Here is a 27374-nt window from a genome sequence, read left to right on the forward strand (position 1 = left end):
TTTATTGATTGCCTACTATGTCCTAGGGCCCCTATTATGCACTGGAGGTGCAGACTTGAATCAGATACTGTCCTTGCCTCAAAGAATTTGTAATCTAAAGTGTGAAGACATAAGTCATGTATTTGTGAAATCAACACAAAGTTGGCAACTCCCAGAGAGAAGTTTCTAGACAGTCTTATGACCAAATGTGTGTGTGTGTGTGTGTGTGTGTAGGAGCATCAACCAAGGGAGGGGCCCATACATCTTTACCCTTTGTTTTCTGTCTCTTCCTTTTAATCCCTTTAATCCATGGTAAGCATTTTTCTTTAATTTTATGTTAATTGGATTTGAAAAATGGCCTTTTGTGTGAAAGCTTGTCAAAGAATTGTTTTAATTCTTCATCTATAAAATAATGAGATCAGATTTGATGATGACTATAATTTCTTCATTTTCAAGTTCTGAATCAGTGAAAATCCCTAAATAAGCAATCGATGCCCTTTTATCTACATTCTTATTTCCTTGTCAGAGAACATAGGTGAGTCAGTCCTAATGGCCTGATGTCTCTGAACCTCTGGAACATCATTACCTGTGTCACCCTTTAGGATTTAATGTATAAGGCATCATATTAATATTAATCGGTAGAGCGTGAGTTCCCAATGGGCTGTAATGGGGTCTGACTTATTTTTATCCTTGGTGCCTGTGAGTCTGTAGTCTAAGTCAATGGTTGCTCAAACTGGCTGGTTTTTAGCATCACCTGGTAGGCTTTTAAAACTAAATAACAAAAGACAGGTTTTTATGCCTTATACCTAGATTTTCAGATGCAGTAAGTCGAGGCTGGGGCACAGGAATCATAATAGGACATTTTTTAGGTGATTCTGATGATCATGGTTGAGAACCAACATTCTACATTGACTTGAAACTCTGTGTGTGTGTGTGTGTGTGTGTGATCTTAAGTGCCTATCTGCTCGCCTTTCTTCCTTCTGCCCATTATGTGCCAGATGGGGTCTTGACCTGATCCCAGACTTCTCCCTGTAGTGAGGGCAGAATCACAGCCTGTAACCTTCATGTCTTCAGTGCCCAGGCCCCATGGCCAGCACTCAGGAGGTGATTGTTAATCGCTTTCCTGACGACTGTGAGAAACGTAGTTTCAGCGTGCCTGACCCACATAGTGCAGCCTCTCAGCTTGGCAGGTCCAGAAGTGAGGCTCTTCTGAGACCCTTTTAATTGTACATTAGTCATGTTGACAATTCAACGGGCCTCGTTGTTTCACCTTGGGGAACTTCAGAATTTCTTGGCTGATGGGTTGCCTTTCAGCAGTAGGGAAATGGAGACTTAGAAAGTAACTCTCCCAGGATCCCCAAGCTGGTGTGTGGTAGAACTGGGGTTTGAACTCAAATCAACAGAATGGATTGGACTCCTTATTAGTGCCTGACTCATAAAACCAAACTTAATGTCTTAATATAACACATAGAATTAATAATACCTATTACCTTAATCCTGGTCATATGCTGACAAAAATTATCACCAAAGTCAACTTTTCTAAAACATTGTTTTTTGTTTCATCAAAAGAAGCCATTTGTAGAGAAGAAGAAAAAAAGTGTGGAAGTCATTCAGTCTTTTCTCCTCCCTCCCAAACACACACAATCTTTATTATATCACCTTTGCAAACATAAGCAGGCTCAAAAGACTAGTCATAAGTAATTCAAATGCAATAGGCCAAAAACACCAAATAAAATTATTTATGATACATCAGTCATTCTGTTTTTTCTCATAAATCTTGAAAACAAAAACTGGTCTTAGTTTCTCATTTTTGATGTGCTTTCCTCCGTTGAATTATGTAAAACTTCCAAAGATATAAACATCTCTATATACAAAGAAGCAGTATGGCAGTGTGTGTAACCTGACACATTTTTCCCTCAAAACAAATCATGATAACTCTGCTTTGAACCTGTTCTTCAATTCTAGAAGGAAGCGAGTCTGAAAGATATATAAACCTAACTTAAGTGGCCGAACAATTTTTTATTTGAAAATAGCATAAAAATCTGAGTTGAGCTAAGTTGCTTGGAAAGTGGAAGGAATAACTCTGCTCTCCCTAAGCTTTGTCAGTTAGGACGCAGATAGGAATTGCCAACCCCGGGAAGAATAAGTCTAATATAATATAATTCTAATAAGAATAAGTCTAATGTAATGTCCTACATGCCGTCGAGTTAGAGCAGCTCATCAAGGAGATTTAAACTGGTCCGTCTCCCTAGAAGGTAGAAAAGTTAATTATGACATCATTCTTTTTTTTTTTTTTTTTTTGCTTCTCTCCTTCCCTTCGCCCTCCCCATCACCCCTCTTCTTCCTGATTACTCCTGCCCCATATTGGTTACCTATTGAATATTTTCAATACTTTTCTGACTGTTTCAGGTCTTTCATCCATCACTTACCTGTGTTTAGGTTACAGGCTTCATTTTATTTTGCATCATTTATTATTATTATTATTTTTAAGATTTTTATTTATTTGAGAGACAGCATGAGCGGGGCGGGGAGGGGCAGAGGGAGAGGGAGAAGGAGACTCCCCACTGATGCAGACTTGATCCCAGGACGCTGGGATCATGACCTGAGCTGAAGGCAGACACTTAACCGACTGAGCCACCCAGGTGCCCCACATCATATATTATTAAAAAATTTTTTGATAAGAGGCACAGAACTCAAGTGATGTATACAAAGTCACAACTAATAAGTAGAGGAGCGAGGATCTGAACCCAGGGAGGTTGACCTCGGAGACTGCGCTCCTCGCTCCTCTCCTTGACGCTCCGCTGCCTCACCAATGTTTCTATCAGTAAATAACAATCGGTACAATGTGCTGAGCCTTCTAACTGTTGGTATGCATGCATATTTATCACCCCATGTCAGACACGCAGCAACCTCAGGAAGTAGGTGTAACAAGCACGTTCTGCAGACAAAGAAACGGTTGCGTGCAACAGACTTGGCCAAGACTGCACAGCCGGCACCCAACCCAGGTCTCACAGTTTGTATTTAAGGCATGTTTCCATCTATTACCTCATGGAAGGCCTGTGCCAGGCTCAGGAATCTCTCAGTAAATACTTTCTGCTTGAATGCGGTAGCTCTGCACACTCTCTGGAAAAGGTCTGCAAGAGGCGGTCGGGGTAACTAAGACTCGGGAAGTGAGGAAGCTTGCTGGGGTCACTCAGCGAGGAGGTTGTGGAACTAGGCTGCGAGCCCAAGTCCCCCCACAGTGTGCCTCGGCGGCAGGGGGTGGGGGTGGGGTGCGATGCTGACCAGCTGTAGGAGAGGCAAGCCGCCAACAAGAAAGGAATCCTTAGCAGACCGATTGTTAAAAAATGCAGCTCTCATGGGCACTGAAATATCTGGTAGTGAAGTTTCATGATTATCTGCACATTACTTCCCAGTGGTTCAGAAAGAGAGAGCAAGCAGATGTGAACAGTTTGTGGATCCTAGGTGAAAATATATAGGTGTTCATCGTACTGTTCCTTTAAATTTTATGTAGATTTGAAGTTTTCTAAATAAAAAGTTGGAGAAGAAGGGAGGGAGGGAGGGTAGAAGGGAAGAGGGGAGGGAGGGGGGAGAAAGGGAGGGAGGGAGGGGAATGCAGGAGGTGTACATTCGTCCTCAGATTCTCCGGTTCGCATGCACGGACAACTGTGGAGTCCTTCTACTGTCTTCTGACTATCAAGTGATTTATTCATTGAAATTGCTAAACTAGGGGCGCCTGGGTGGCTCAGTCATTAAGCGTCTGCCTTCGGCTCAGGTCATGATCCCAGGGTCCTGGGATCGAGCCCCACGACGGGCTCCCTGCTCGGCGGGAGGCCTGCTTCTCCCTCTCCCACTCCCCCTGCTTCTCCCTCTCCCACTCCCCCTGCTTGTGTTCCCTCTCTCGCTGTGTCTCTGTCAAATAAATAAATAAAATCTTAAAAAAAAAAAAAAGAAATTGCTAAACTACACGGGCGCCTGGGTAGCTCAGTCAGTTAATCAACTGCCTTTGGCTCAGGTCATGATCCCAGGGTCCTGGGATCGAGCCCAGCATTGGGCTCCTTGCTCAGCATGGAGCCTACTTCTTCCTCTACCTCTGCTGCTCCCCCTGCTTGTGCTCTCTCTCTCTAATAAATAAATAAAATCTTAAAAAAATAAAAAAATAAAATTGCTAAACTACAGTATCTGTATAGATGACACTCACTGACAAGATTCTATGTGCTGGCACCTATGGGTATGTTTTAAAATTTATAGATAATCCTCAAATTGAATAAACTATCTTCTATTCAAAAGGCAGCTGTATTTGTCATAAATCTTGCAATGAAAATTTGCTTCTTAATTAAATATATGATTCTCTTCTGTGTAGGCAGAAAAGGAAATAATGAAAGTATTTGAAATGAGCTGATTTAGCAAGCATGAATTCATTTTGGATGAATTACAACATTTAGATGCTCAATATTCTTAACTGCTATTTTGAAAATAATTTTGATGGATTGCTAACTGGTAGTTTTCTTTCCTTCTCATTTGTGTTTAAAGACCAAAACATTTAAATACAACACAATAGAATTGAAAATTTATAGCACAGGGTCGCCTGAATGGCATGATCGGTTAAATGTCCTACTCTTGGTTTCAGCTCAGGTTGTGATCTCAGGGTCGTGAGATCAAGCTCCTTGCCAGGCATCTGTGCTCAGCATGGAGTCTGCTTGAGATTCTCTCTCCCTCTGCCCCCCCCCAAAATAAATAAATCTTTGGGGGAAAAAAAAATTTATAGAACAAAAAATTCAATAGTCAGTGAAACTTATTTGTTATATACTCATTTTACACTTGATTTTGGGGACCTTTTTATTTATATTTTGTATATTTTAAAATTTATGATTGTTAAACTTTTTTTTTTTGAATAATATAAGCTAGAAGGAAGGAAAAAAGTCAAAGTCTTCTTACTGATCATTTGAGTTGAGTTGGATTTCCTTTAGGTCTTTTTAAAACTCATAGCGTTTGTTTTTTCTTATGTACATATATGTTTATTCTATATACTTTTTTTGGTATCTTGCTCTTTTTATTTTTATCTTTTTTTGAAAGATTTTATTTTTAAGTAATCTCTATACCTAGTGTGGGGCTTGAAACTACAACCCAGAGATAAAGAGTCACATGCTCTTCCAACTGAGCCAGCCAGGCACCCCTATGTCTTGCTCTTTTAAAATAACACTATCCCATAAGCATTTTCAGTATTATTATAGTTTTAAAAATATTTTTAAGGTAGGGGGAATAAAAACGATAACAAAATAACTCTGAGAGGATATAGAAGAAATCAGGTGGAAACTGCGGGAACTGGGTGGATAGAAGACAGGGCAGGACACAGGTTTTCCAACTGAATGCCTTTGTATATTTCTGACACAGAGTTTTTGACCTATATACATATAATGCTTGTTAGAAATTTAGAGAAAATGATTTGAATCATTTAAAATTGGGGCATAATATTATCTTAAGTAGATGGACCACAGTTCATATTTATTTACATAGTTCTTTCTTATGGAACGCTCAAGTTCTGTTTAGTTTTTTCCTCATACACCAATTTGTGTTTTTAAATATTTCCATGTGTGCTTGAACAATTGCCTGATTTGGCTTGGTCACTACTTGAAATAATTGCACCGTCTTACTGTCCACAGGTTTATTTTTGTTTTTTATATTGTTGATAATTTACAATCACATTTGGAGACTAAATCCTCAGTGATTTCCTTTTATCCCCCCTACTTGAGAACCATTTCTCTCTTCTATATCAGCAATCTCATCAAAATATAGGTTTTTGCCAGGGAAAAGACAATGCCCTGACATGAGTTTCACATATTTCTTGGCAACTTTATTTTTATTTATTTATTTATTTATTTATTTATTTATTTAAATATTTATTTATTTGAGAGAGAGAGAGAGCGCACATGCACATGAGCTGGGGGGAGGGGCAGAGGGAGAGGGAGAAGCAGACTCCCTGCTGAGCAGGTAGCCTGACTGGACTTAGGGCTCTATCCCAGGGCCCTGGGATCATGACCTGAGCCAGAGGCCGATGCTTAACTGATTGAGCCCCCCGGGTACCCAATTCTTGGCAACTTTAACCCACTGTCTAGATCTACTTAGGGAACAGTGAGAATATTTTAGGCTGGACCATGACGTGTATTTGTTGTCAATATGTGCTTATGACAAATGCCCAATTCCTGGGGATCTTCATATAAATAATAATGAATATTATTATTGTAAAAGCCTACATGTATTTGGAGTCCTCTTTCTCCAGGACTGTGGTCAACTGTGTGTGAGACTGAAAAGTCTGGTCACCTTCAGCCTGTGTATATTAACACGCACAGAGAGCAGAACCGGGTTCTTGGCCACACAAAGTCTCTGCTCCCCTGAGCCGATAGAGAGGGCCGCCTGGCCTTTCCAGCCTGGGTTTCTACAGCTGCCACCCTCCCCACCCACTCTCCATCAGCATTGCTGGCCTGCCCTGGCCTCCTGCACGTTGAGAAGAAAGCGCCAGGACCTCAACTTACCCCACAGCAGCCACAACACTGACAGTCCCCACACAAGGTCCCCAGGAGGCCGTTGACCACCTGGATGACACAGAGAAGCATCTGGATCCCTCCTACGACCAGCAGGATGGAGAAGAGGGTCAGATTCCAGGGCACCACGTTGACAGGCTCGTGGCACTTGCTCCATAAGCCCTCATCATTGAGGTAATCCCTGTCGGGGACATGGAATTGAGAAAGGAGACATTTGTAAAATGTATGCAGTACCCTGGGCTAGAAAGATACTGTCACGATTTTCCTTTTACAATACTTTCCATCCCAAACATAAGCTCCATGAGAAAAATATCCCATAATAGGTGCCTGGGTGGCTCAGTTGGTTGGGTGTCTGCCTTCGGCTCAGGACATGATCCCGGAGTCCCAGGATTGGGTCCTGCATCGGGCTCCGGGCTCAGCAGGGAGTCTGCTTCTCCCTCTGACCCTCCCCCCTCTCATGCTCTCTCTCTCTCTCTCATTCTCACTCTCAAATAAATAAATAAAATCTTAAAAACAGAAAAATGTCCCGTAATAACAATTTTAAAAACAACACCTAACATTTTTATTAAGTATGTACTATGTACCAGCCAGACCCTGTTCTAAACGTTGTACACATATCCACTCATTTCTTCCTATAGAAACCTTATGGTTCTTTTCTTCCATATCACAAATAAGGACATAGAGGCACAGAGAGGTTAAGCGACTTGCCCCTAGGTCACACAGCTACTAAGTGACAGAGCGACTTCTGTGAGCTGACCAAAAGAATGGATGAATCCAGTATCTACTATGGGGCCAGGAAAATGAAGACACTGCAGGAGCGGACTCTCACCACTGTTCATGGCCATTATCTTCCCTATTGTTAGGGACCATTTGGACTTTTGACAAATTTTCTGTCAAGTGTACTGGCCCTCTGAAGCCATGTAAAGTATAATTGTGTCACATAGCTTAGTTTTTAAAGGCCCAATTCTAGCCAAATTGTGAATTTGACTCAACTGTATTTTTGTTAACATGCAAAGATTTAGTTAGTGCCTTAAAATTCCTTAATTCCTTCCTTAAAAAAGGAAGAAATCATCTGCTGCCTTAATACATAATTTATAAAACTTTGAAATAGGAGAAACTGCAATATATTTGTAATATATATATATATTAGGAGTTCACTACAATATAAGGGGCATTGTATCTTGAAGGAGAAATATGAAGTATATTATCTTTAAGACAAAAACAAGAGTAAAGTAGGTAAATGTTGTGGATTATTATAATTTCTTCTCACATTCTTAGAGCTACAAATTGGTCTCTCCCTCTTCCTTTATGTATCCTCTATCCTTTCAAGGGCTCAGTGGGAAACTCCATCTGGCTACTAAATTAACATCTCCCTTATTGTTTCCAGATCTTTTTGATGACTCCTCTTTCTGACAAATTCTCCAGGGCATCAGTACTCATTTTAAATACATTCTGTATTAAGATTTTCAAAAATCTTTGGAATGATGGAAGATACTCTGGAGTTTAATAGAGCAGAAGGAATAAAAGAAAGAAGGGGCACTTTACTCTTGATTTCAAAATTAGACATTGCATTGTTTGTAGCATTGATTTACCTTTCCATAATTCCATAGCTGTGGGACTTGCATACTTACTGTAAAGTGGGAATAACATCAAATCATAGGATTGCTGTGACAATTACATGAATTAATACTAGTGAAGTGCTTAGAACAGCGCCTAGCGTGTAGTAAGTGCTCAATAAACACTAGTATTGTTATTATTTTACTTAATCTGAGCAGTGTGGTCTAAAGGAACGAGCTGGTATTTTGGATTCAGTTGGGCCTGGGTTTGAAGCATTCTTCTTACTAGCTGTGTATTCCTCATACAAGTCTTACCCCCCACACTTAGCATCAGTTCTTCGTTTATAAAATGGGCTGAGAACAACCTCACAATTGTGAAGACTCATGAAGACAATACACCTTATATATTGTTGTATAAAACTTCCTTTTTTAATTACTTAATTATTTTTAAAAACTCATCTTTCTGTTCTGCATGTTTCTATGTAGCCCTTTCTGTCTTTACAATTTTCCAACTTGATTATAGACAGTCATAAAGGCACAATAATTTCCAGGCACATTCTATAAAGCAGAGATTCTAAGAAGTACTTGGCAATGCCCAGTTCTTTCCCTCGGCAAGAGTCTCTGCAGAGATGGGACGACAGTGCCTCCTGGCGGTGAGATTGGCAAAACGCTCATGGGGGCTCTTGAAAGCAAGGGTTCAGTTTGGGTACCTGGAGAAATCCTCTCAGTCCCACCCCTGCTGCTGCCTCCCCGCTCACAAACCACCACGAATACCCATTCCAGACCCTTCTACTCTCCTCCCAGACTCTCAGGCTTCGAGTCTCTGAGATGCTGGCAATGACTGCTGGGTGCAACTCTCCAACCCCAGGAGAGAGGGGGCCCTAATTTTTCATGGCCCCAGTTGCTAATCATGTTTCTGCATTCTGTGTAGCAAGGAGAGCCGAGGCAGTTTAAAGCCACTTAACTGGAGTTTTCAAGCATCTCATTATTGGGAAGGGCATTTCCTCCTGAGGTGCAGCAATCCCATCCACATCCTGATAGAAAGCGATGGATTTCCTGAAACTCACTTCTTGTTAGCAACAAAGGTAGTGGATGGAAGGAACGGGGAGCCCAAATGCGTTGCCCGGTGTGCTCTGCCTGGCTTATTCAGCGGTGTGCTCTGCCTGGCTTATTCAGCGGCCACGGCCTCCAGAACAGACTCCCTGATGCTCCTCCTGCCCTTCGCTGGCTTTGGTAGCCCTCCTGTGCTTCTCAGCACTCCGTGTCCCTCTGGAACAGAGAACCCCCAAGACCCTGTGCTGCCATTGTCTGTCCGTGTGCCTGTCTTCTTTCCAGGCCCATACACCCACAGGAGCAGAGACCATGTCTCCTAAGTCTGCCCCCGGCTCTAGCACAGGGAGTCGTCCGTCACCACCAGCAGCTGTCGTGTCCTGGTCCTGCCCATGTGCTGGGCCCTGGGCTAGCTGCTCCACAGCATCTTCCCCAATCCCGCAAGGAGAGGCTATTTTACTGGAACAGTGCCGGGCATCGAGTAGCCTTCATGAAATATTCACTGAATGAACGAACATACACAGATTAAGAACCTAGGTCTAGTAAAGGGAGGTGCCGGGATCTGATCTTGGGCTGTCTGACTCCACAGCCAATGTTCTTCATCATTACACAAACCCCCTCTGCTTGAGTAATTATATCCCTTCGGTATATTTGCAGTATGATTTATTTGTGAAATTTGATTTACACAATATATTTATAATAGCATGTCAATTAAGATTTACCTATACCATGGTAAAGAGAATATTCTCTTTGCACCTTCATGTGGCTGGTTAGAAGTTAAAGCACAAAATCATTATAAAAGCATAACATTTCAGAAAGTTCTAATGCATAATAATGAATTCTGTTCACAGTCATGAGTTCTATTCATGAAAATGAATAATAAGGCTGAATGTTTAGCAAATAGCAAGTGGCAGTAATTGTGCCAAGTGCTTTCTGGACATCAGGTTATTTCATTCTTGCCTGCACCTGTGAAGTAGAGCTTGCTGTTACCCCCACCCACCCCCCACCCCCAACCGAGGAAGAGCTGAGAAGATTCATGGATTGCCAAAGATCACACCACTGGTATGTGGCAGAGGTGGGACTGGTCCCCAAGTCCAGTCAGGCCAAGGGCAAAGCTGCTTTAACATCCCTGAGTGTTGCCTGCTCCACAGAACATTGTGTGGCTTTCGGCTCTAGGGTATGTGTTCAAGAGCAGCTCAGGGAGTTCCTTGCTGATGAGTAATCTTTGAAGTACAAATGCAGATGGTCTCAACTGAAAGTCCAGGCTGAACATTTATTGTATTCACTTCCATGTTTTGGTGTGAGAGAGCTCGCCTCACCTCACCTTCCCTGGGGAGCAGGGAGCGTTGCAGCCCGACGGGGGAGTACTGTCCTTGGCCATGTCCCTTGTCCCTCCCCCACTGCTACCCGTCCTTGGCCTTTCCTCTGGCTCTCTCTCCTGTAGTTGCCCCCATGCCCTGTGCAAGCTGCTTCCCTATCAGCAGCTCAGGGTCAAGGTAGAGGGAGCCAATTGTCTCAGAAAGGAAGACCTTGGATGGGAGGAGGTCCTACATCAAAGGAAGCCAGGAGGGTGTATCTCAAAATGTCCTAGGTTTCTTTTTCCTTCTAGAATGCTTCTCGAGTATGGTTCTCATGACAGAAAAAGTTAACTGTCTTTGCTCTTTTAATATGATTGCTAACAAACATTTCTGAAGGAAAAAAAAAAAAACAGGCTACATTCTATGGCATGGCATTGAAGAGTCCTGAATTTTGTGCCCCAGGTTGGAAATCTCAGAGTCCACCTTAATAACCCTCTGCCCTGTCTCCTCATACTTCATCCTGATGATTTCATCTCAGATGGTCTCTGAAATCTACGTCCTTCTTTTGAGCCCCAATTCCACTGCCTTGCAGGTGTTTATAATCTTATCTGGATTACTACTCCAACCTCCTACTTTTCTCTCTTCAGTACTGGGCCCTTGTTCATCCTCCATATCACTGTCATCACAATCGTCCTAGAAATCCCAAGTGGTGGTGGCATGTCCTGCTTGAAGTCCTCTGCTGGTCCCTGAGGTCCCAAAGTTCTGGCCTGCCTGTCCATTGCACCCCCATGTGGTGTCCCCTTCTGTTGCTCTCCACCACGTTCAGCCTGAGCTTCAGACTCACAGTGATGGGACATTCTCTGAGCATGTCGGCCTGTCCCGTGATTGTCTTAGGACCTGCTCTTCTCTCTGCCTGAAATGTGCTTCTCCTCCTTCTCTTAAGGCACACCTTTGCTCATCTCTCCAAACCAGCCCTTATCACCTCCTCAGAAAAGTTTCCCTCACACTCCTCCATTTCATCCCTCTCTGCACTGTGAGGGTCTGGCCGGTGTGGGCCCCCTAACTAGCCCTGTGCTCACTGGGGCAGGGGCCACATGTCTCTCCTTCCCTGCTCCATGTCTGGGACATCCCTCAGCACAAAGTAGCATACCGGCCAAGTATTTGTTTGCTTTTTAAATTTTCCTTCTACTGATGACTAGCTATGGAGCTCTGGGCCGATTAACCTTTTTGAATTTCATTTTTTCTACTCCAGGGATAAGAATTCTCCTCAGATTTATTAGGAAGATTAAGTGAGATAATGCATGGAAAACCACTTAGCCCCTAAACATGGAGAAGGAGAAGGAGGAGGGGGAAGTGGGGGAGGAGGAGAGAGAAAAGAAAGAAAGAAAGAGAGAGGAAAAGAAAGAAAGGAAAGGAAAGGAAAAGAAGGAAGGAAGGAAGGAAGGAAAAAGAGAAAGAAAAAGAAAGAGAAAGAGAGAAAGAAAAGGAAGGAAGGAAGGAAGAAGGGAAGGTAGGAGTGGTAGTGGCTGCCACTGCCCTTTGGTGATGAGGAAAGAGTGACAGCTGTCCTGGGTCCTTTCGTTGCAGCCCCAACATGCAAGTGATTAATCTGTGCTCCTCACTGGTAACTGTGCATGTGTGTCAGGTCTGCAGCTATAATAGCAACTGCTACAGTGCTCATGCCCTGGAATCCCCTGGATAAGAAGTAGCCACGGAGGCAGAGGCCCCTGAACTATGCTACGTGGAATCTATAAAGCAGATAGTGCAAATCAATATCACTTGTGTTCTAGAAAAGACAGTGTGACTTGGACTCAGAAAGATTGGAGTTGAGCTTCCGTCATTAAGGAACAGCCTATCTCCGGGCAAGCCTCTTGTCCTCTGTGGGCTCAGCTATCTTCCCTCTGAAGGAGAGTTAATCCCCCAGGCTTTTTGTAAGGATCGAATGAAACATGTGGGCAAAAGCACTTTGTTAACCAAAAAACACCAAGTGACAGAGGTTCAGTTATTGTCATAAGAAACTCAGGATGAGCCCCTGCAGGCCGAGGGAAGGTTTGGAGCTGGCGTGGGCGATAAGGTCGTAAAGGGATGTGAGTTCTGGCCTCAGAAGATAGGACACAGGATGTAGGAGACAATGGAATGCTGAAGAAAGCCTGCCAGGTGGCAGAGAGAATGCAGTGTGACACGCTCCACCTAGACAGCCCCCCCCCCCGAAAGCCCTTCCTGTGCCAATCATGGCTTATTTCCAGCCTTGTACAGAGGGAGGACGTGCAACTTCTGTGGGATTAAATTCCGAAGTCAGGGCGTGAGGATGAAAAACCCAACCGTGGATAGTCTCTTAAATATCCTATAAATCACCTGGGAAGTGTGGTATCCATGGCTTTGTAATAAACCCCTACCCAGTGATATTTAATCACATTACAGTTTGAAGCCTCAATGCAGACCTCGTGGTATGCAAACCTCTCTCCTCTCAGATAATTATCAAAGCCCTGCCGTGCCCAGAGGAGGGTGGAGAATTCTGAAATGCCCCAGCTTGCCTGCCACGTCGACTCTACTCCATTTTTATTATTAAACCTCATCGATCTGGTACCAGTTCATGAGCGGGTCAGTTGGGAGGAGAAGACACGGTAACATACAGGAAAGCATCCATCACAGAGTAACGTGCAATAGATGGCAGGGATGTGCATGAAAACTTGCTTCACCAGCAGGACAGAGGACTTTGAAAAGTACTTTCCTGTCCTTCCCCCACACTGGCATTTCCTGCAGTGGCCCACAGACCAGCTGTCATTCTCCTGACCTTGGGCATCCGTCCCATTCCCTCCCAAGCGGGGAGCGGCTGCGCCCGAGGAGGGTGTGAGGGCCTAAGGCCATCGCGCTGCCTTGGGGTGGTACTATAGGGCTGCAGGCCCAGTGCTGTGTTTCCTTTCTCCCTCCTTTGTTTTGGACATAGACTTATTCTAATTGATTTTACGTTCGTCATTCACGTAACAATAAATAGAAAAGCATGTTTAATACGGCACTGAGGCTGTGGATGGAGATAAGAGGAGAGGGGGCCTTGAAAGGAGACAATCTGGAATTTCATAAATACACCCCTACGGAGGGAGAGAGTGAGCTATCAGGGGAGGAACCTCAAGAAATGAGTCCTGTGTCCAATTTCTATGCCCATGCACACCAACCCCACAGCCGTTGGACATTTCCAACAGTCCTCTGCAGGAAAAGGGGGCTTTTCCACAATATGATCAATACCTTTGGGAATCCTTGCATGTGATGAGGATACTAGAGGCCTGCACCCCTGTTTAACTCTAGAGTACGGTAGGGATGCTCTCTTACGTGAGACCCTTGTGACCCGTATCATCACAGAACCAGTGCCCTCCAGCTCCCCGTCGGAAGCCTGCTCTTGAGGTTCTTTAGACTCTCATTGTAAATTAATACATAGAGTTAATAAATTGGTGTTCCGATTTCTTTAGGCACGGACCCATCCTCCCCGTGTAGGAGGACCCCACAACCGTGTTTCCTGACCACCTCAGCGTGTCAGTCACTGTGCCAGGCAGCGATGAACAAAACAGAAATTGTCCCAAGCCCTCCCGGAGGTCGGAGGCTGGTGCAGCTCTGCCTCATAGACCGTCCGTGACGACGGAAATGTCCTGTATCTGTGAGTGTCAATGCAGTTGCCGCTAGACACATGTAGCTGCTGGTACTTGAAATTTGGCTAGTGTGATTGTGGAATTTCTAACTTTATTTCATGTAAATGAATTTAAGTTTGAACAGGTATATCCGACTACTGGCTACTGCGTTGGATGGTGCAGTCTGTGGGCAGAAGGCTGTGTAATGTAGAAAGACTAGACCTCAAAGTCAGAAGACAGGAGTTTGAGCCCCGCCTCTGCCCTCACCTAGCCGTGTAAGTTTGAGCAAGCTGAACTTAGTAAGCTTGCCTTGGCAGGGAGTAATGACCTCTTGGGGTTGCTGTGGGGATTAAATTATAAATTCGTGGGGAAAGAAGCTCTTTATCAACTACAAAGTTCCATGAAAATACGAAGTGTTATTATAATGAGTTCTATTGACATTAACTCTCATGAAGAATCTACAGTATCTTCAATGTCATTTTCCATAAATGCTCACCTTAAAAGATTAACATAACATAATAAAATAAAAAAAATGCTATCGGGGCGCCTGGGTGGCTCAGTCAGTTAAGCGGCTGCCTTCGGCTCAGGTCATGATCCCAGGGTCCTGGGATCGAGCCCCGCATCGGGCTCCCTGCTCAGCGGGAAGTCTGTTTCTCCCTCTGCCTGCCGCTTCCCCTGCTTGTGCTCTCTCTCTCTCTGTCAAATAAATAAATAAAATATTAAAAAAAAAATGCTATCAAACTTAAAAAAAAAAAGATTGTTTAGTCATAGAGCATTTGGGGTATTAGTGAAAGCCTTTGAGCTCTGTTACTGAGTAGTCATTCTCGTTTTCTATCCTAAGATTTTTAATGGATGCCACCACTTTGTTTACTAATATTTTTAGTTGCTTTGTGTTGCTGGTCATAAATGTTTGGGTGTCTGTAACGGGACAGCAAATCTCCTTCTCCCAGGCCAGCTGAAACACCTTCTCTTGTTATTTCTCCTGGTGTCTGTCAAAAACACAATTAGAAGTGAGATCTTGGGCAACTTCACTCCACCCACACTCAGTTCTGCCTCAGAGAAGCAATGCACCTGAGACTTTTCAAATGAAGGTGACAGGACCTGTGCAGGATCCCCCTTGGGCCATTTACCTGCCCATGCCCCTTGTGGGGACATGGGGCATTGCAGGATGTACCTTACCCGTCCTGGAAGGGGTAGCCCCACGTGCTATTGTCCATGAGACACTTAGGACCCCTGTTGATTGAGATGGCCGAGGTGACAAATGAATATCCAGCACCCAAGAATCCAATCACAGCAAATATTGTGGAGGTGAACATCTGAAAGAGAAGGAGAGAGATAGGTTCTTAAGTGTTCCCGAGGTTACCCCAGCACACCTCACCGGCTCTTGTTGAACATGGGGACTCCAGGGAAGTTAGGGGGTAAGAGCCAGTCTTCACAGTAGGTGGGGCCTGTGGGGTCTCCCAGAAGGAAGTTTGGTATCTTGTGTCTCCTTCTTCTCCCGCATCCCCATATCTTTTTTTACTTATTCACTGATGCCCGCAGTGCTAGTAACTGGTTGATTCCTTTGAACCATGGTTTTTAACCTTGTTAAGAAAAGACTCTCCTCCTATTCTCCCTCCTTCTCAGGGATAATATGAAAGACCAGCCTATTTAAACAGATTTTTTTTTTTTAAAGATTTTATTTATTTGGGCGCCTGGGTGGCTCAGTCGTTAAGCGTCTGCCTTCGGCTCAGGTCATGATCCCGGGGTCCTGGGATCGAGCCCCGCATCGGGCTCCTTGCTCCGCGGGAAGCCTGCTTCTCCTTCTCCCACTCCCCCTGCTTGTGTTCCCTCTCTCGCTGTGTCTCTGTCAAATAAAATAAACTCTTTTTAAAAAAAGATTTCATTCATTTATTGGAAATGATCTTAAAAGTTATCTGGTCTAGTCATCTCTCTTAAGCTAAGCCACGGCAGGGTCCTATGTGGCTGGCAGGTTCCGCTCATGAGAAAGAGCAGAGGTCCTGGAATTCTCCTACTGGTCCCAGTTCCATTTCTCAAGGTCAAAGAGATTAAGCCCAACTTTTCTTCCATGTGGTAGCAGCCTTTAAAATAGCTGAAGATATTTTATATTTCATATACACATATTTTATATGTTACATCTCTCCACTCCTTCTACCCTCTGAAAGTTTTCTCTTCTTTGGGTTAAACAAGCCCCCAAATTAAAGTTCTTTTAAATATTTTTATACGACAGGGATTAATTAGTAAGACAGAGATGGCACTAGCATCTTTCTTTTTGTAATTATAAAAGCAAAATAGAATTATAGAATATGAAAGGCAGGAAAATTCCTAAAGCCCATCCAGGCTAACTCCCTCCTATAGATGAAAACAATCAGGCTCAGAAATGCCATGTCCAGTCTAAATAGTCATTAGAGAGTAGCATGGAAACATTAATAATTTTGGAAATGGAGGTGGAAGATGACCACCTCTCTTACATTGGTCACATGATGGTGTAGTGCAAAGCACAAAAGTTTAAACGTAGGCAGGCCCAGGCTCCAATCACAGCTTTGCAGCTTATCTTTGTGTGATGACTCTGCATAAGGGATGCGTCCTCAGAATCCTAGTTTTCTTATCTATGAAATGGACATGATAAAGCCTGCCCAAAGGTCAGTTGTGAAAATTAGATGTGATAACCTAAGTTAAATGGCAGGTACTTTCCTTCCCCGCCCCCCACCCCCTTCTGTGTATTACTAACAATCTTATCACAGAATATATTTGGGCAGGGGGTGGGGCGGGGGTGGGTTTGGGGTGGAGAGGACTGGATGGTACCTGGACAGTTGGAATCTATGTAATAATGGAGTTCCACTGTAGCCTCTATTTGTTTTCATATCGTATATTAATGTATTTTTGGTGCAAATTTCCAAGGCTGAGCTCTGCCCCATGTGCCTCACGAAGCCTTGTCTGACTTCCTATGGCAAACTGACCGACCCTTCTTTCATCTCTTACCCCAGTACTCTGGACTGTATGAACTTCTAACACAGCACAACACCCACAGCACATTCATGTATAGCCTTTTATGTCTGTCTTCCCCTGAACCAGAGCATAAGCTCCTTGCAGTCATGGACAACAAATTATTTGAAGATAGATAGGACATTGCTCTACCTACCACCAGCTATCTGGTTTTTCTTCTTCCTGCCTTTTCTAAGGCACTGAATAACTACTTGCTGGATGTTTACAAAGACGATGGTTTCATGTTACTCATTATTTAAATTTTCCCCTTAATTTTTGTTTCTAGTCCATTCTCACCATTAGGAACATTTGTGAATATAATCTAGGTCAGAAGTAAATGAAACTGTTGGTCAGTTTATCATGTTAGAACAGGCACTATCTTTTCCAAAGGATGTCTAGTTGAATGACTTTGGAAATTGCTGGGTTATATCAAGTTAAATGTGTTTCATTCCTATTTTACTCCTAAATATCTTTCTGACATGCTAAAGTCTGTGAGCCTCCAAGAAGAGGATTCACTATGTATTCTGGAATATACACAAACTTATTAGCTCTCAGATCACCCCTGAAAAGTGAGGGAATTGCCTTAGAGCTGAGTCCTCATTTTATCTACCAGGCAATAGGGTACTTCCTCCAACACTTTATTTTGAACAACTGAGTACTGCAGGGGGAAGACATTAGTCAGAAACAACCCAACTAATGTTAGCTGACAGAATTGTTTAAAAAAGTTTTCTGAACACAGATGTATTAATTATTCTAGGAAGGTTGACCTCATCATTTCTAGTTCTAAATGTTATAGTTAACAAACCTTTTAAAGGGCATTCTGAATGAGCATACCTAGTGTTTACAATTGTGGGGATCATTACTTATAATTGCAAGAGAAGTGTTCAAATACTGCCTTTGTCTTTCGTGAATTGGTATTTGTGACTAAGTGAAATTTCCACTGACAGCATCATACCTGGATACAAAAATGTTGTATCCAAACTTAATGGAAGAGAAGAGAAGATGTACTATGGGAAATATTTGACATTGATGTCAAAAAAACATGGATTTAAAACTTAATGAGTGGGGGAAAAGTCTTATTTCAAAATCAATGTATTAAAATTTTATAGAATGTGATTAAAATATGTGTACGTCATTCAAAGTTTGTATATTAATGTCAGTCAAAGAGGTTTTTTTTTTTTGAAACTTCTTTATGGGAAAATAGGAGATAGTTCTATATTCAGTTTCGCCTTATGTTTGGGTTTATATGGTGATTTGCAGAGTTTTCCAATCTCATTGGAATCGATACCTTTTTTTCCATGAGTTCTTGCAAGAACACACTTTGGGAAATGCTGATCTAATTCTTAGTGACAGTTTATCTGCCTGGTTCTCTGTCTCTGAGCTTCTTCCATGCTCCAATCAAATCGCTGTTCAGTTAGTCACGGCCGATACCACTCTAGGAATGGCCAGAATATTCTAGTACTGCAACTGAAGACTTACACTCCGGGCTCTTAGTCAGGAATCACTAAACTACTGACTAAGAATACAAGAGTATCTAAAATTGCTGTAATGAAAAAGAAAGATTGCATTTCCAGGAAGACAGTTTGGAAGTCTGAAGAGACCTGTGTTCTAGCCCTCAGCATTATGGAGGCCCCCACCTCTCTGGCCTCAGCTTCCTGTGGTAAACAGAAGAAGGCGGGAGGGCAGCTCTAGAAGGTCCCCTCAGCTAAAACAACCCAGGATTTCAACATCTGTTGACTGGTAGGGAGAGGAGAAATCTGACTCATGCTGTTCCTGCTGTGTAAGCTGAGTAAAAGATTTTAGATATCACTCCTGGAACATTTTAGCAGGCAAATATTTAAAGATACAGAAAGTGAGTACAAATGCACACATTCTTAGTGTTAGGCAAGTCTGAGTAAATGAAAAACCAGGTTAACATAAAATATCAATTAGATGATATGCCCTTTATGAGGAGCTTCCATTATAAGGCCCTCTAGATCAGTACTGTCCCATGGAATTTTAACGAGAGCCATATACGTAATTTAACACTTTCCAGTAACTATCATTTATAAAGGAAAAACAAAAACAAACAAAACCCCCAAAACCAAAAACACTGAGATTAATGTTAATATATTTTCTTTAACTCAACATATTCAAAAATTATCATATCAATATCTAATCAGTATAAAAATTACTAATGAGATAGCTTCCATTTTTTTGTACTAATTCTTTGAAATCCGGTGTGTATTGTTTACTTATGGTACACCTTAATTTAGGTTAGCCCACATTCCACTGCTTAACGGCCACATGGGAACAGTGGCTACACGAGACCGGACAGCATAGTCTAGAATATTTGAAAAGCTGATTTTTGGTGGTAAAAGTTTAAAAAAAATGCATGGATATAGTCTACGCTGAATTTATGATTATGGTTACTCTCAGGGAGGAGGGAAATATGATAGAAGAGAGGAACACAGTGACTCTCAATTGAATCAATAATGTTTTATTTCTTTATAAAACTATCTGAAGGAAACATGGCATCAGGTTACAACTTCAGAAAGCTACAGGTGGCATGTTCTGATTTTGTATCCAAATTTGAAATACCTTATGTTAAAATAAAGAAAACAACCCAAACTGATTTTTCATGACTTTTCCAGAATGGATGAACCACATGAAGCAAAGTATATTTTATGTCACTTTGCTTTAAGTAATTTCACATTCGGAAGTCTTAAAACATAATCAAATTCACTACTCAGAGATATTATCAGTCTTAAAACCACTATGGAATAACTTTATCATGGGTTTCATGATAAAAAACTTTTCATGTTAAAAGTAAAGTTGTTGGGACGCCTGGGTGGCTCAGTCGGTTAAGCATCTGCCTTCGGCTCAGGTCATGATCCCAGGGTCCTGGGATCGAGCCCCACATCGGGCTCCCTGCTCAGCGGGAAGCCTGCTTCTCCCTCTGCCTGCCGCTTCCCCTGCTTGTGCTCGCTCTCTCTCTGACAAATAAATCAATAAAATATTTAAAAGTAAAGTTACTGAACCTCTGAAACTAATAATATACTATATGCTAATTAATTGGGAAAAAAAAGTAAAGTATTGAGACCAAGTTGACTATGTGAGGGTAGACACTCTCAATTGGTGTTATGTAAAGTAAACAGGCAAAAGGCTGGAAAATCTCTGGAAGGAGACACAAAATTGGGACTAGAGGTAACCTCTAGAGAGAGGAGTTGCCAGACTTTACAGTCAGAAATGTGTCATTTTTGTACTATGGTAGTGCTTTCCCTGGTCTAGATGAATAGACAGTAAAGACGGCGCACTACTGTGTAGTGGTCAAGGGCGCGGGTTACAGGCAGACTCATCTGGGTCTGAGTCTTTGTTCCTCCCTTATGACGTCAGCAAGTTAATCTTTCTAAGACCTCCATTTCCTCTTCTGTAAAATAAGGCTCAAAAATAAGTACCTGCTCAGGGAGATCATAATATGTAAGATAGCCTAATCAATAGTAAACAGGGAATCCAAAGTACACACCTCTACACGATCAGATAACCCCCGGTTGGGGTAGGCTATTAGATAATGCCTAGTACTTCACTGATAAGATATCAGATACCAGATAATATATATATATATATATATTATCTGGTATCTTATAAGATATAAGATATAAGATACCAGAAACTTCTTTTGCCTACTTCTAAGTTTTGGATAATTTCCCATGACATTAACAAGCAGTCTGTCAGTGTCATTATTATATTGTAATATTTTTATTATCATATCCTCACACACTCTTACTTTCCACAAATACTGAGAACATAACACTGGGCAGAAAAATAACAGGCCGACTCTCCGCACACACATTCTGTTCACATTGCTAAAGAAATGTGTTTATGTATATGCTGGAAATACTTCCCTGGAAAAGGAAGATAAAAATGCCCTCGAATTCACCATGTGTCAGCTTTAAAACCTTCCTCTCTGTCAGGTTCTAGAGCAGAGGACGTGGGATCGGACCCCGGCTCTGCCACTGGCCACGGTGTGTTCTTGGTCAGCCGTGTGCCTAGGCTGCCGGACCAGATGGCAGCGGCACTGGCGCCTGGGAAGGGAAGACACCTGGGAGGCTTGCGGACAGAGCTTTTAGAGACTTGGGTAGGAGCAACGTGTTGGGGAAACATTTCTGATGGGCGTGAAGGTTCCTCCCTAACAATTATTCTGAGATATACAGAGATGACCCGAAGCACTTTTTCTCTCAGGATGTTAATGTTCTGTATTTTCTGCCTTGGCCAGGCTTGCGAAGGGGAGAGGACTGGGTGGGGGTGGGGGGGTTGTGGCCATCAGAAACTTAACTTGTATGAACCTCAGTTTCCTTATTTACAAAACAGGGAGTTTAATGCCTAACTCAAAGCGTTAGTGTTAGAGAGTTGGGCCTGATAAAGTTTGGAAATCACCTGAAATCCCTCGTGAGCGTTCATTTGCTTCACTCATTCAACAAGCATTTACGGAGGATCTATGTGTCCTCACTACCCAGCCACTTAATGCTTGCATCATCTTCCCCCCTTCTGGGTACACTAATGCTTGCATCATCTTCCCCCCTTCTGGGTACACTAATGCTTGCATCATCTTCCCCCACCCTTGGACTGTCCTCATGAAGGGACATGCTTGCATTATCCATTTCATAGCAGAGGATTTTGAAACATAAAAAACATTTAGTGAAGAAATAGGATTCCATATTTTATTTCTTTTCTCAAGATAATCTATTATTTCAAAAGAACTATCTTTCTTGAATCCTCCTCAAACTGGCTGTCATTCCAAAGAATGCGGAGGTGATGCCACTCAGGAAGTATTCACTGCAGAAGTGTCCCTAGGGGGCACTGGTGAGCCGGGCACGGAAGAAGTGCTGACTCTCCATTGAATAGACTAAGAAGTGACAAGATCCTCCTTGGCAACAGGTCAGTCAACCATCTGGCCCTGCCTGTGGGTGGGGTGCCCCTTTATCTACCTGATATGCTTTAAGGATGCTGAAATGCCTGCCTGTCCCTAATAACTCCTTTATCAATGTACCTTCAGTTCTATTACTAGATATTCCTTTGAGTCAAGGCCAAGGTCTTCAAAAGGCTCTTATTAAAGCACAGACTTAACATGAATGAGTGGATAAAATTAATTAAGCTGTTCTATGGACTCCGAGAGTTGTTTGTTGTTGTTGTTTTTTAAGGATTAGGGGCCCTGAGACCCTGACCAGCCACAGATAAACTGCCAGGAGGCCACTGAGAACCTCTTACAGGGGAGGAAGAGGTTGAGACCCCAAAACAAACCCAGGTTTGGGTTTTCAAAGCCCATTTTGGAACTCACTCTCGTCTCACAGTTTTTGCCCCCTTTCTCGGTTCTCATGTAGCTTAATTTTTTTTTTTTTTTTAAGATTTTATTTATTTGAGAGAGAGAGAGAGAGCATGAGTGGTGGGGGGAGGGAGAAGTAGGCTCCCCTCTGATGCGGGACTCGATCCCCAGACTCTGGGATCACGACCTGAGCTGAAGGCAGACGTTTAACTAACTGAGCCACCCAGGCGCCCCTTATGTAGCTTAATTTATTTAAAAGAGTGCAGGCTTCTGGCTTGCTCTACCTCAGAGGAGAGCTGGCCTCCATCTTCTAGTTTGACCATGAAACTACCGGTTTCAGCTCAAGATTTTTTTCCAGCTCATTGTCTTGCTTTATCTCTACAACCACCATATCCTGCTTCTACTATAGATCATTATGCCCTGGTTTTACACCCAGGGAAAGGGAAGAGAATGATGCAGCTGACTTCTGAAAAGTATTCCCGAAAGATGTGTAGCAAAGAAGGGTGGGGGGTGCCAGGAAACAAATGAGAGCAAGGTTGTGGAGACGGGGACAGGATGTAGATAGCCCCACAGCCCTTGGCCTAGTGTGTGTCTGCCTCATAGGAATTTGTATCCAGCTGGATTTTCTAAACAGCGTTCCACAGAAGCCCAGTGTTCTTTAAACACCCGGACGGGAAAGCCACAAGCCTTTGGAAAAATAATCCGAATCTTCAGCATTAGAGTACTGAGCGAAATATGCTGCAGCTTCTTCCTTTTTGTCTGACAAAATGTTTGTGGATTCCTTTCTTTAAAAATGATGATTCCTTAGTGCTCCAGAGCCTCAGACTGTTAAGGAAACAGAGCCCTGCAGCAGGAACATGAGCTCAGCGGCCCTTAGGGACAGGGCAGGGACCCAAAATGAAGCACTCAGCCGTGCCCACTGCAGGCCATCGTTGTGTCAAAATGCAGGCCCAGGTCAATTTTTAATTTTTTGGAAAAGAAGTAGGATATCTAAATACTTCTGTAAAATCTCTCTATTTTTAAAAGTTGACAGCTGATTAAGAACCAAACCCAAACCAAGAAATTCCACTGGCCTCCTAGAGGGTGGCTGTCCCTGGTCCAGGGGGGCTATGGCTGTTTGCCTTGTCTTACATCGGGCAGAGCTGGTCCTTTGATGGGCACCGCCCCTGTGCCCAAAAGCCAGTCGTTTGGAGGAGTCATCCTCAACCCAAGCCAAGGGCACATCCTACATGGGGGGTTAGGGAGCCCAGACAGACAACTCGAATTGGGCAGACCAAATGTTTCAGATTTTATGAACTCAACTGTGCTTGAAAAAACATGACTTTTCTGCCTTTCCTTGGAACCTCACTTAAATCTAATTAAAAAACAAGTTATGTACAATACTTTGAATATGATTTCACTTTTCCTTGTGGTTATGTATAAACCTAAAAACAAAAAAAATAAACAAAACGCCTTGTTTTAATTCTGAGCCTTCTATTCAGCACCAGAGAGAGAGAAAGCACAAGCGGGGGAGGTAGCAGGCAGAGGGAGAGGGAGAAACAGGCTCCCCACGGAGTAGGGAGCCTGACATGGGGCTCCATCCCAGGACCCAGGGATCATGACCTGAGGCGAAGGCAGACGCTTAACCGACTGAGCCACCCAGGTGCCCCCGAGCTGTTAGATTTCTAGGCAATGACTTATTTTCCTTTTCATCCAATTCCTTGACTGCCAATTTTTTTCAAATTCTCATCGTCAACGTATTCTCCAAAAGGAGAAAACAGGATTATATTTCAAACGGCAAATGAGTTATAGATGTCTTTCTTTCCTTTATAATTAATTATATAAAAATACCATATATAAAACACATGTTACATAACTATATCAAATAAATTGTGGCTAATTTTTACATCTCTTTGCTTTTAAATGTTATAATAATCAATGCTAAAAAAATGATCAGTGCTTACTTGGGACTCATGATGGTGTTAAGAAGGTAAGAACATTCTCTTTGAATGATCTTTGGACATAAAAAACTATAATTGTATGCCCAGTGCCCTAGCTTCAACCCTTCATAGGTGCTCAATAAATATTTTTTGATTGAACAAATATTTTTTGATTGAACAAATAAGCAAATAATAATGGGAAAGAAATGTTAGAAATGATTCTATTTCGGAACATATGGCTACACCTTTTCCTTTAGAAGTTAAGGTAAGCTTGTATAATTATCATTGAGTTTCACAAATCTCCTAGATGGACAGTTGAGCCTTGGGGAATTTAGAGCAAGAACCAGCCTTATTTCTCAGCCAGCCAGGAATTCCAGTTCAGCCTTCTTCATTTTTGCCATATCAGTGTACCCAAACTCTTAATATTTTTCTTTAAGTCAACTCTCTATTTTATTCATTTATATCACCACTATGAGTGGAGAGCTAGAATCATTAACAAAGATAATACAGTACTATTGAATTTTTAGTTAATGTTGCTTGCGTTCCTGGAGCCTGAAACGTGTTCTCCCTTTGTCAGAAAGGGAGATTTTGAGGGATTTGGGATGGTAAAGACTTATTTCCATCAAAATTTGAGTTTCTCTTGATAAAATCAAAAGGATTGAAGGAGAATTGACAAGGGAATGACTTTCTATGTTATTCACAGATACAGCACACCTGTGGGCCAGCACAGCTTGTCCCATACTTGGGAAATTCTGATCTAATTCAACTTCCTCATTTTACAGATGAGTAAAAGGGAGGCAGAGGGCAGTACAGTGACTTGCCCAGGTGCAGAAATGGGACCCGACCCCACTTCCCAGGCTGGCGCGGTGATGCCAAATCTCTCTAGCTCACCTACTAAAAGATGCTTGAAACAAGAAACGGAAGTCCTGAGGCAAAATCTGGGCACCTTGACAGTGAAGCTGGCAGTGGGGTGAATGGGGAATTTAGGGGACTCTTGGGGAGGGGCTGGTATCATCTGTCATGCTGCCCCCCCACCCCCACCCCACTCCCTTTACAGATGAGACAACGCAGGGCCAGAGAAGGGAAATGACTTGCCCAGGGTCTCAAGGCCTCTCGGTGACAGAGGGAGAGCTGCAGCCCCCGGCCCTGCCTTCCATGCCTGCCTCCTTTACATGGCACCACTCCAGTTTTCCAGCGCTGACGTCCCTGCCCGTTTGCAAAAGCTATAACGATACTCACACCCTGTAGGTATCAGGGCTATGGTAGTTCAAATTTTATTATTATTGTTACTTTGCACCAGCAAGACGTCCCTATTTATCCGTGCCCCAGCTGCCTCCAGAGCTGGTGACTGCCTGGGGCTGGTGACTCGGCCCCATTCCCACGGTGCCCCGCACAAGGGGCCAGTGCACCCGAAGTCACTGCGGCGGCGCCGCCGGGTACTCACCGCGAAGCGCTTCCCACAGCTCTCGTTGCCACAGCACCCACAGCAGTCATTGTTCTTCAGGCCCAAGAACACCAGCGCAGGGAAGATCATCTGCCAGCGAGAGAAGCACCTCAGACCGGGGCTGACGCGGGGAGGGAGAGCCTGCGCCTGCCGGGCTGCGTGCGGAGCCACGTCCGTGCTGTGGGACTCGGGGGCTGAAGGCTATGGCGAGAACTGCCAGAGCTCCACCGAGTAGCCAAGTACGACGGACTCTGTGGGGTCCGTAAGGCCTAACTGCAGTTCGGTGAGGCCAGATTTCAAGATCTGACACCCTGAGTTTCCATTTACCTGGTGGGTTAGGACAGCAATAAGAAACTTGTCCTCAGTTGTTAGGAAAAGTGAGTCTCTCTCTAAACTCTCCTGGAAACGAGGGGTAAATAGATCATTAGTGAATGAGTGGAAGAAGAATCCACCGACACCTGCTTCTCTTGGTGGTTTTCAGTCAGTTTACCAGAAAGTGTGTATCTACGGTCCCCAGCACTATCTTGTTAGAATATAGAATCCAGGTAGCCCTCAGCTTGGTTGGTGGAATTCAATTGACCCATGAGAACTGCCAGCCCAATCTTGGGAATTCATTACTTAGTAAATTTAGTGGACATGTCCGTGTCAGGACCTAATGGAGAAGGAAAAGGACTAAAGCACTGACTTCTCATCATGCAAAGCTTGGGCTCTTGTTAGCAACTAAATTATCTTCTTGTTCAAAAAGTACCCAATTTTAAAAGGATTCGGAAAAAAATCAATGGGAGGGTTTTAAGGCTTCCCTACTCACCAACACCCCGCTTCCTAATATTCCTCCGAAAAACCAGACCTCGTCAGAAAGGTGGTCGTTGTTGTCTATCACTTTTCCTCCAGGAAAAAATAACAGGATGTTAGCCAAAAAGCCAAACAAGGCGAGGGGGATGAGGGTGCCCCCCAGGCACTTGGCACAGCCCCCACTGCACATGTTGGGGAAGTATAATATAGGTCTGCGATCAGAGGCCCCTCACTGTCGCCTTCACGGGGTCTCTTCAAAGTTATCGGCCAGAGCGTCCTAGTAATTATCCCCAAGTCAGTCCGTATTTTGGAGCCGAGAACCAAATCAGCCTGTGAGCTGTGTCCTTGGAGTTGCTTCTGCTTCTCAAATGTGGCAGAACCTTGATGGCGATGGACATTTATACATTCTCCCTGACCTGAAGTCCTTTTTTTTTTTTCACTCCATAAATGAGATTACGTTCAGAGCAATGATTTTGCCATGGAGACCAATAACCTCTGTTAATGATCCACCAGCACAGGCAGGACACTCACATTGTTGCAATCGAACATCGGGCTGGAACAAACAGCATTTAGAACTACTGCACCTTTAATCTGACAATGGTCCTGCCCAGCTATAGAAATATTTCTCCCAGGCTCTTTATAATCACTGGGTAATTGAGTTACATCCTAAAATCATGTCTCTCCAGTACTTAATGGTCTACAGTGTGTGTCTTTTTCTCTTCCACCGAAAGCCTGGAATGTAAAAGAATTATCCCAAAGAGCTTCTGTTTCCCTCGATACAAAAATAGCAATTTGATGGTCTAGTTGGGTATCACTGAGTTCAGCTCTATAGGAACTTTTAAAAGGACAAAACTATTATTAATGGTTATTAATTAATGATTATTAAT

At 43.2% G+C, this 27374-nt stretch overlaps 1 protein-coding gene across 1 annotated transcript; it reads right to left on the reverse strand.

Moving 5' to 3' along the window:
* Positions 1-1541: 1541 nt before the first annotated feature.
* TM4SF4 (transmembrane 4 L six family member 4) lies at positions 1542-27374 on the reverse strand. The gene is made up of 5 exons (XM_032408470.1): positions 26504-27374; positions 25696-25785; positions 15225-15361; positions 6513-6702; positions 1542-2227 (listed from the first exon to the last, which is right to left on the reverse strand). The coding sequence occupies exons 1-5, from the start codon at positions 26675-26677 to the stop codon at positions 2210-2212; spliced, it is 609 nt and encodes a 202-aa protein (XP_032264361.1). The 5' UTR covers positions 26678-27374; the 3' UTR covers positions 1542-2209.

The sequence above is a fragment of the Phoca vitulina genome, unplaced genomic scaffold (assembly GCF_004348235.1).
Source record: "Phoca vitulina isolate PV1807 unplaced genomic scaffold, GSC_HSeal_1.0 scaffold10, whole genome shotgun sequence".
Classification (NCBI taxonomy): domain Eukaryota; kingdom Metazoa; phylum Chordata; class Mammalia; order Carnivora; family Phocidae; genus Phoca; species Phoca vitulina.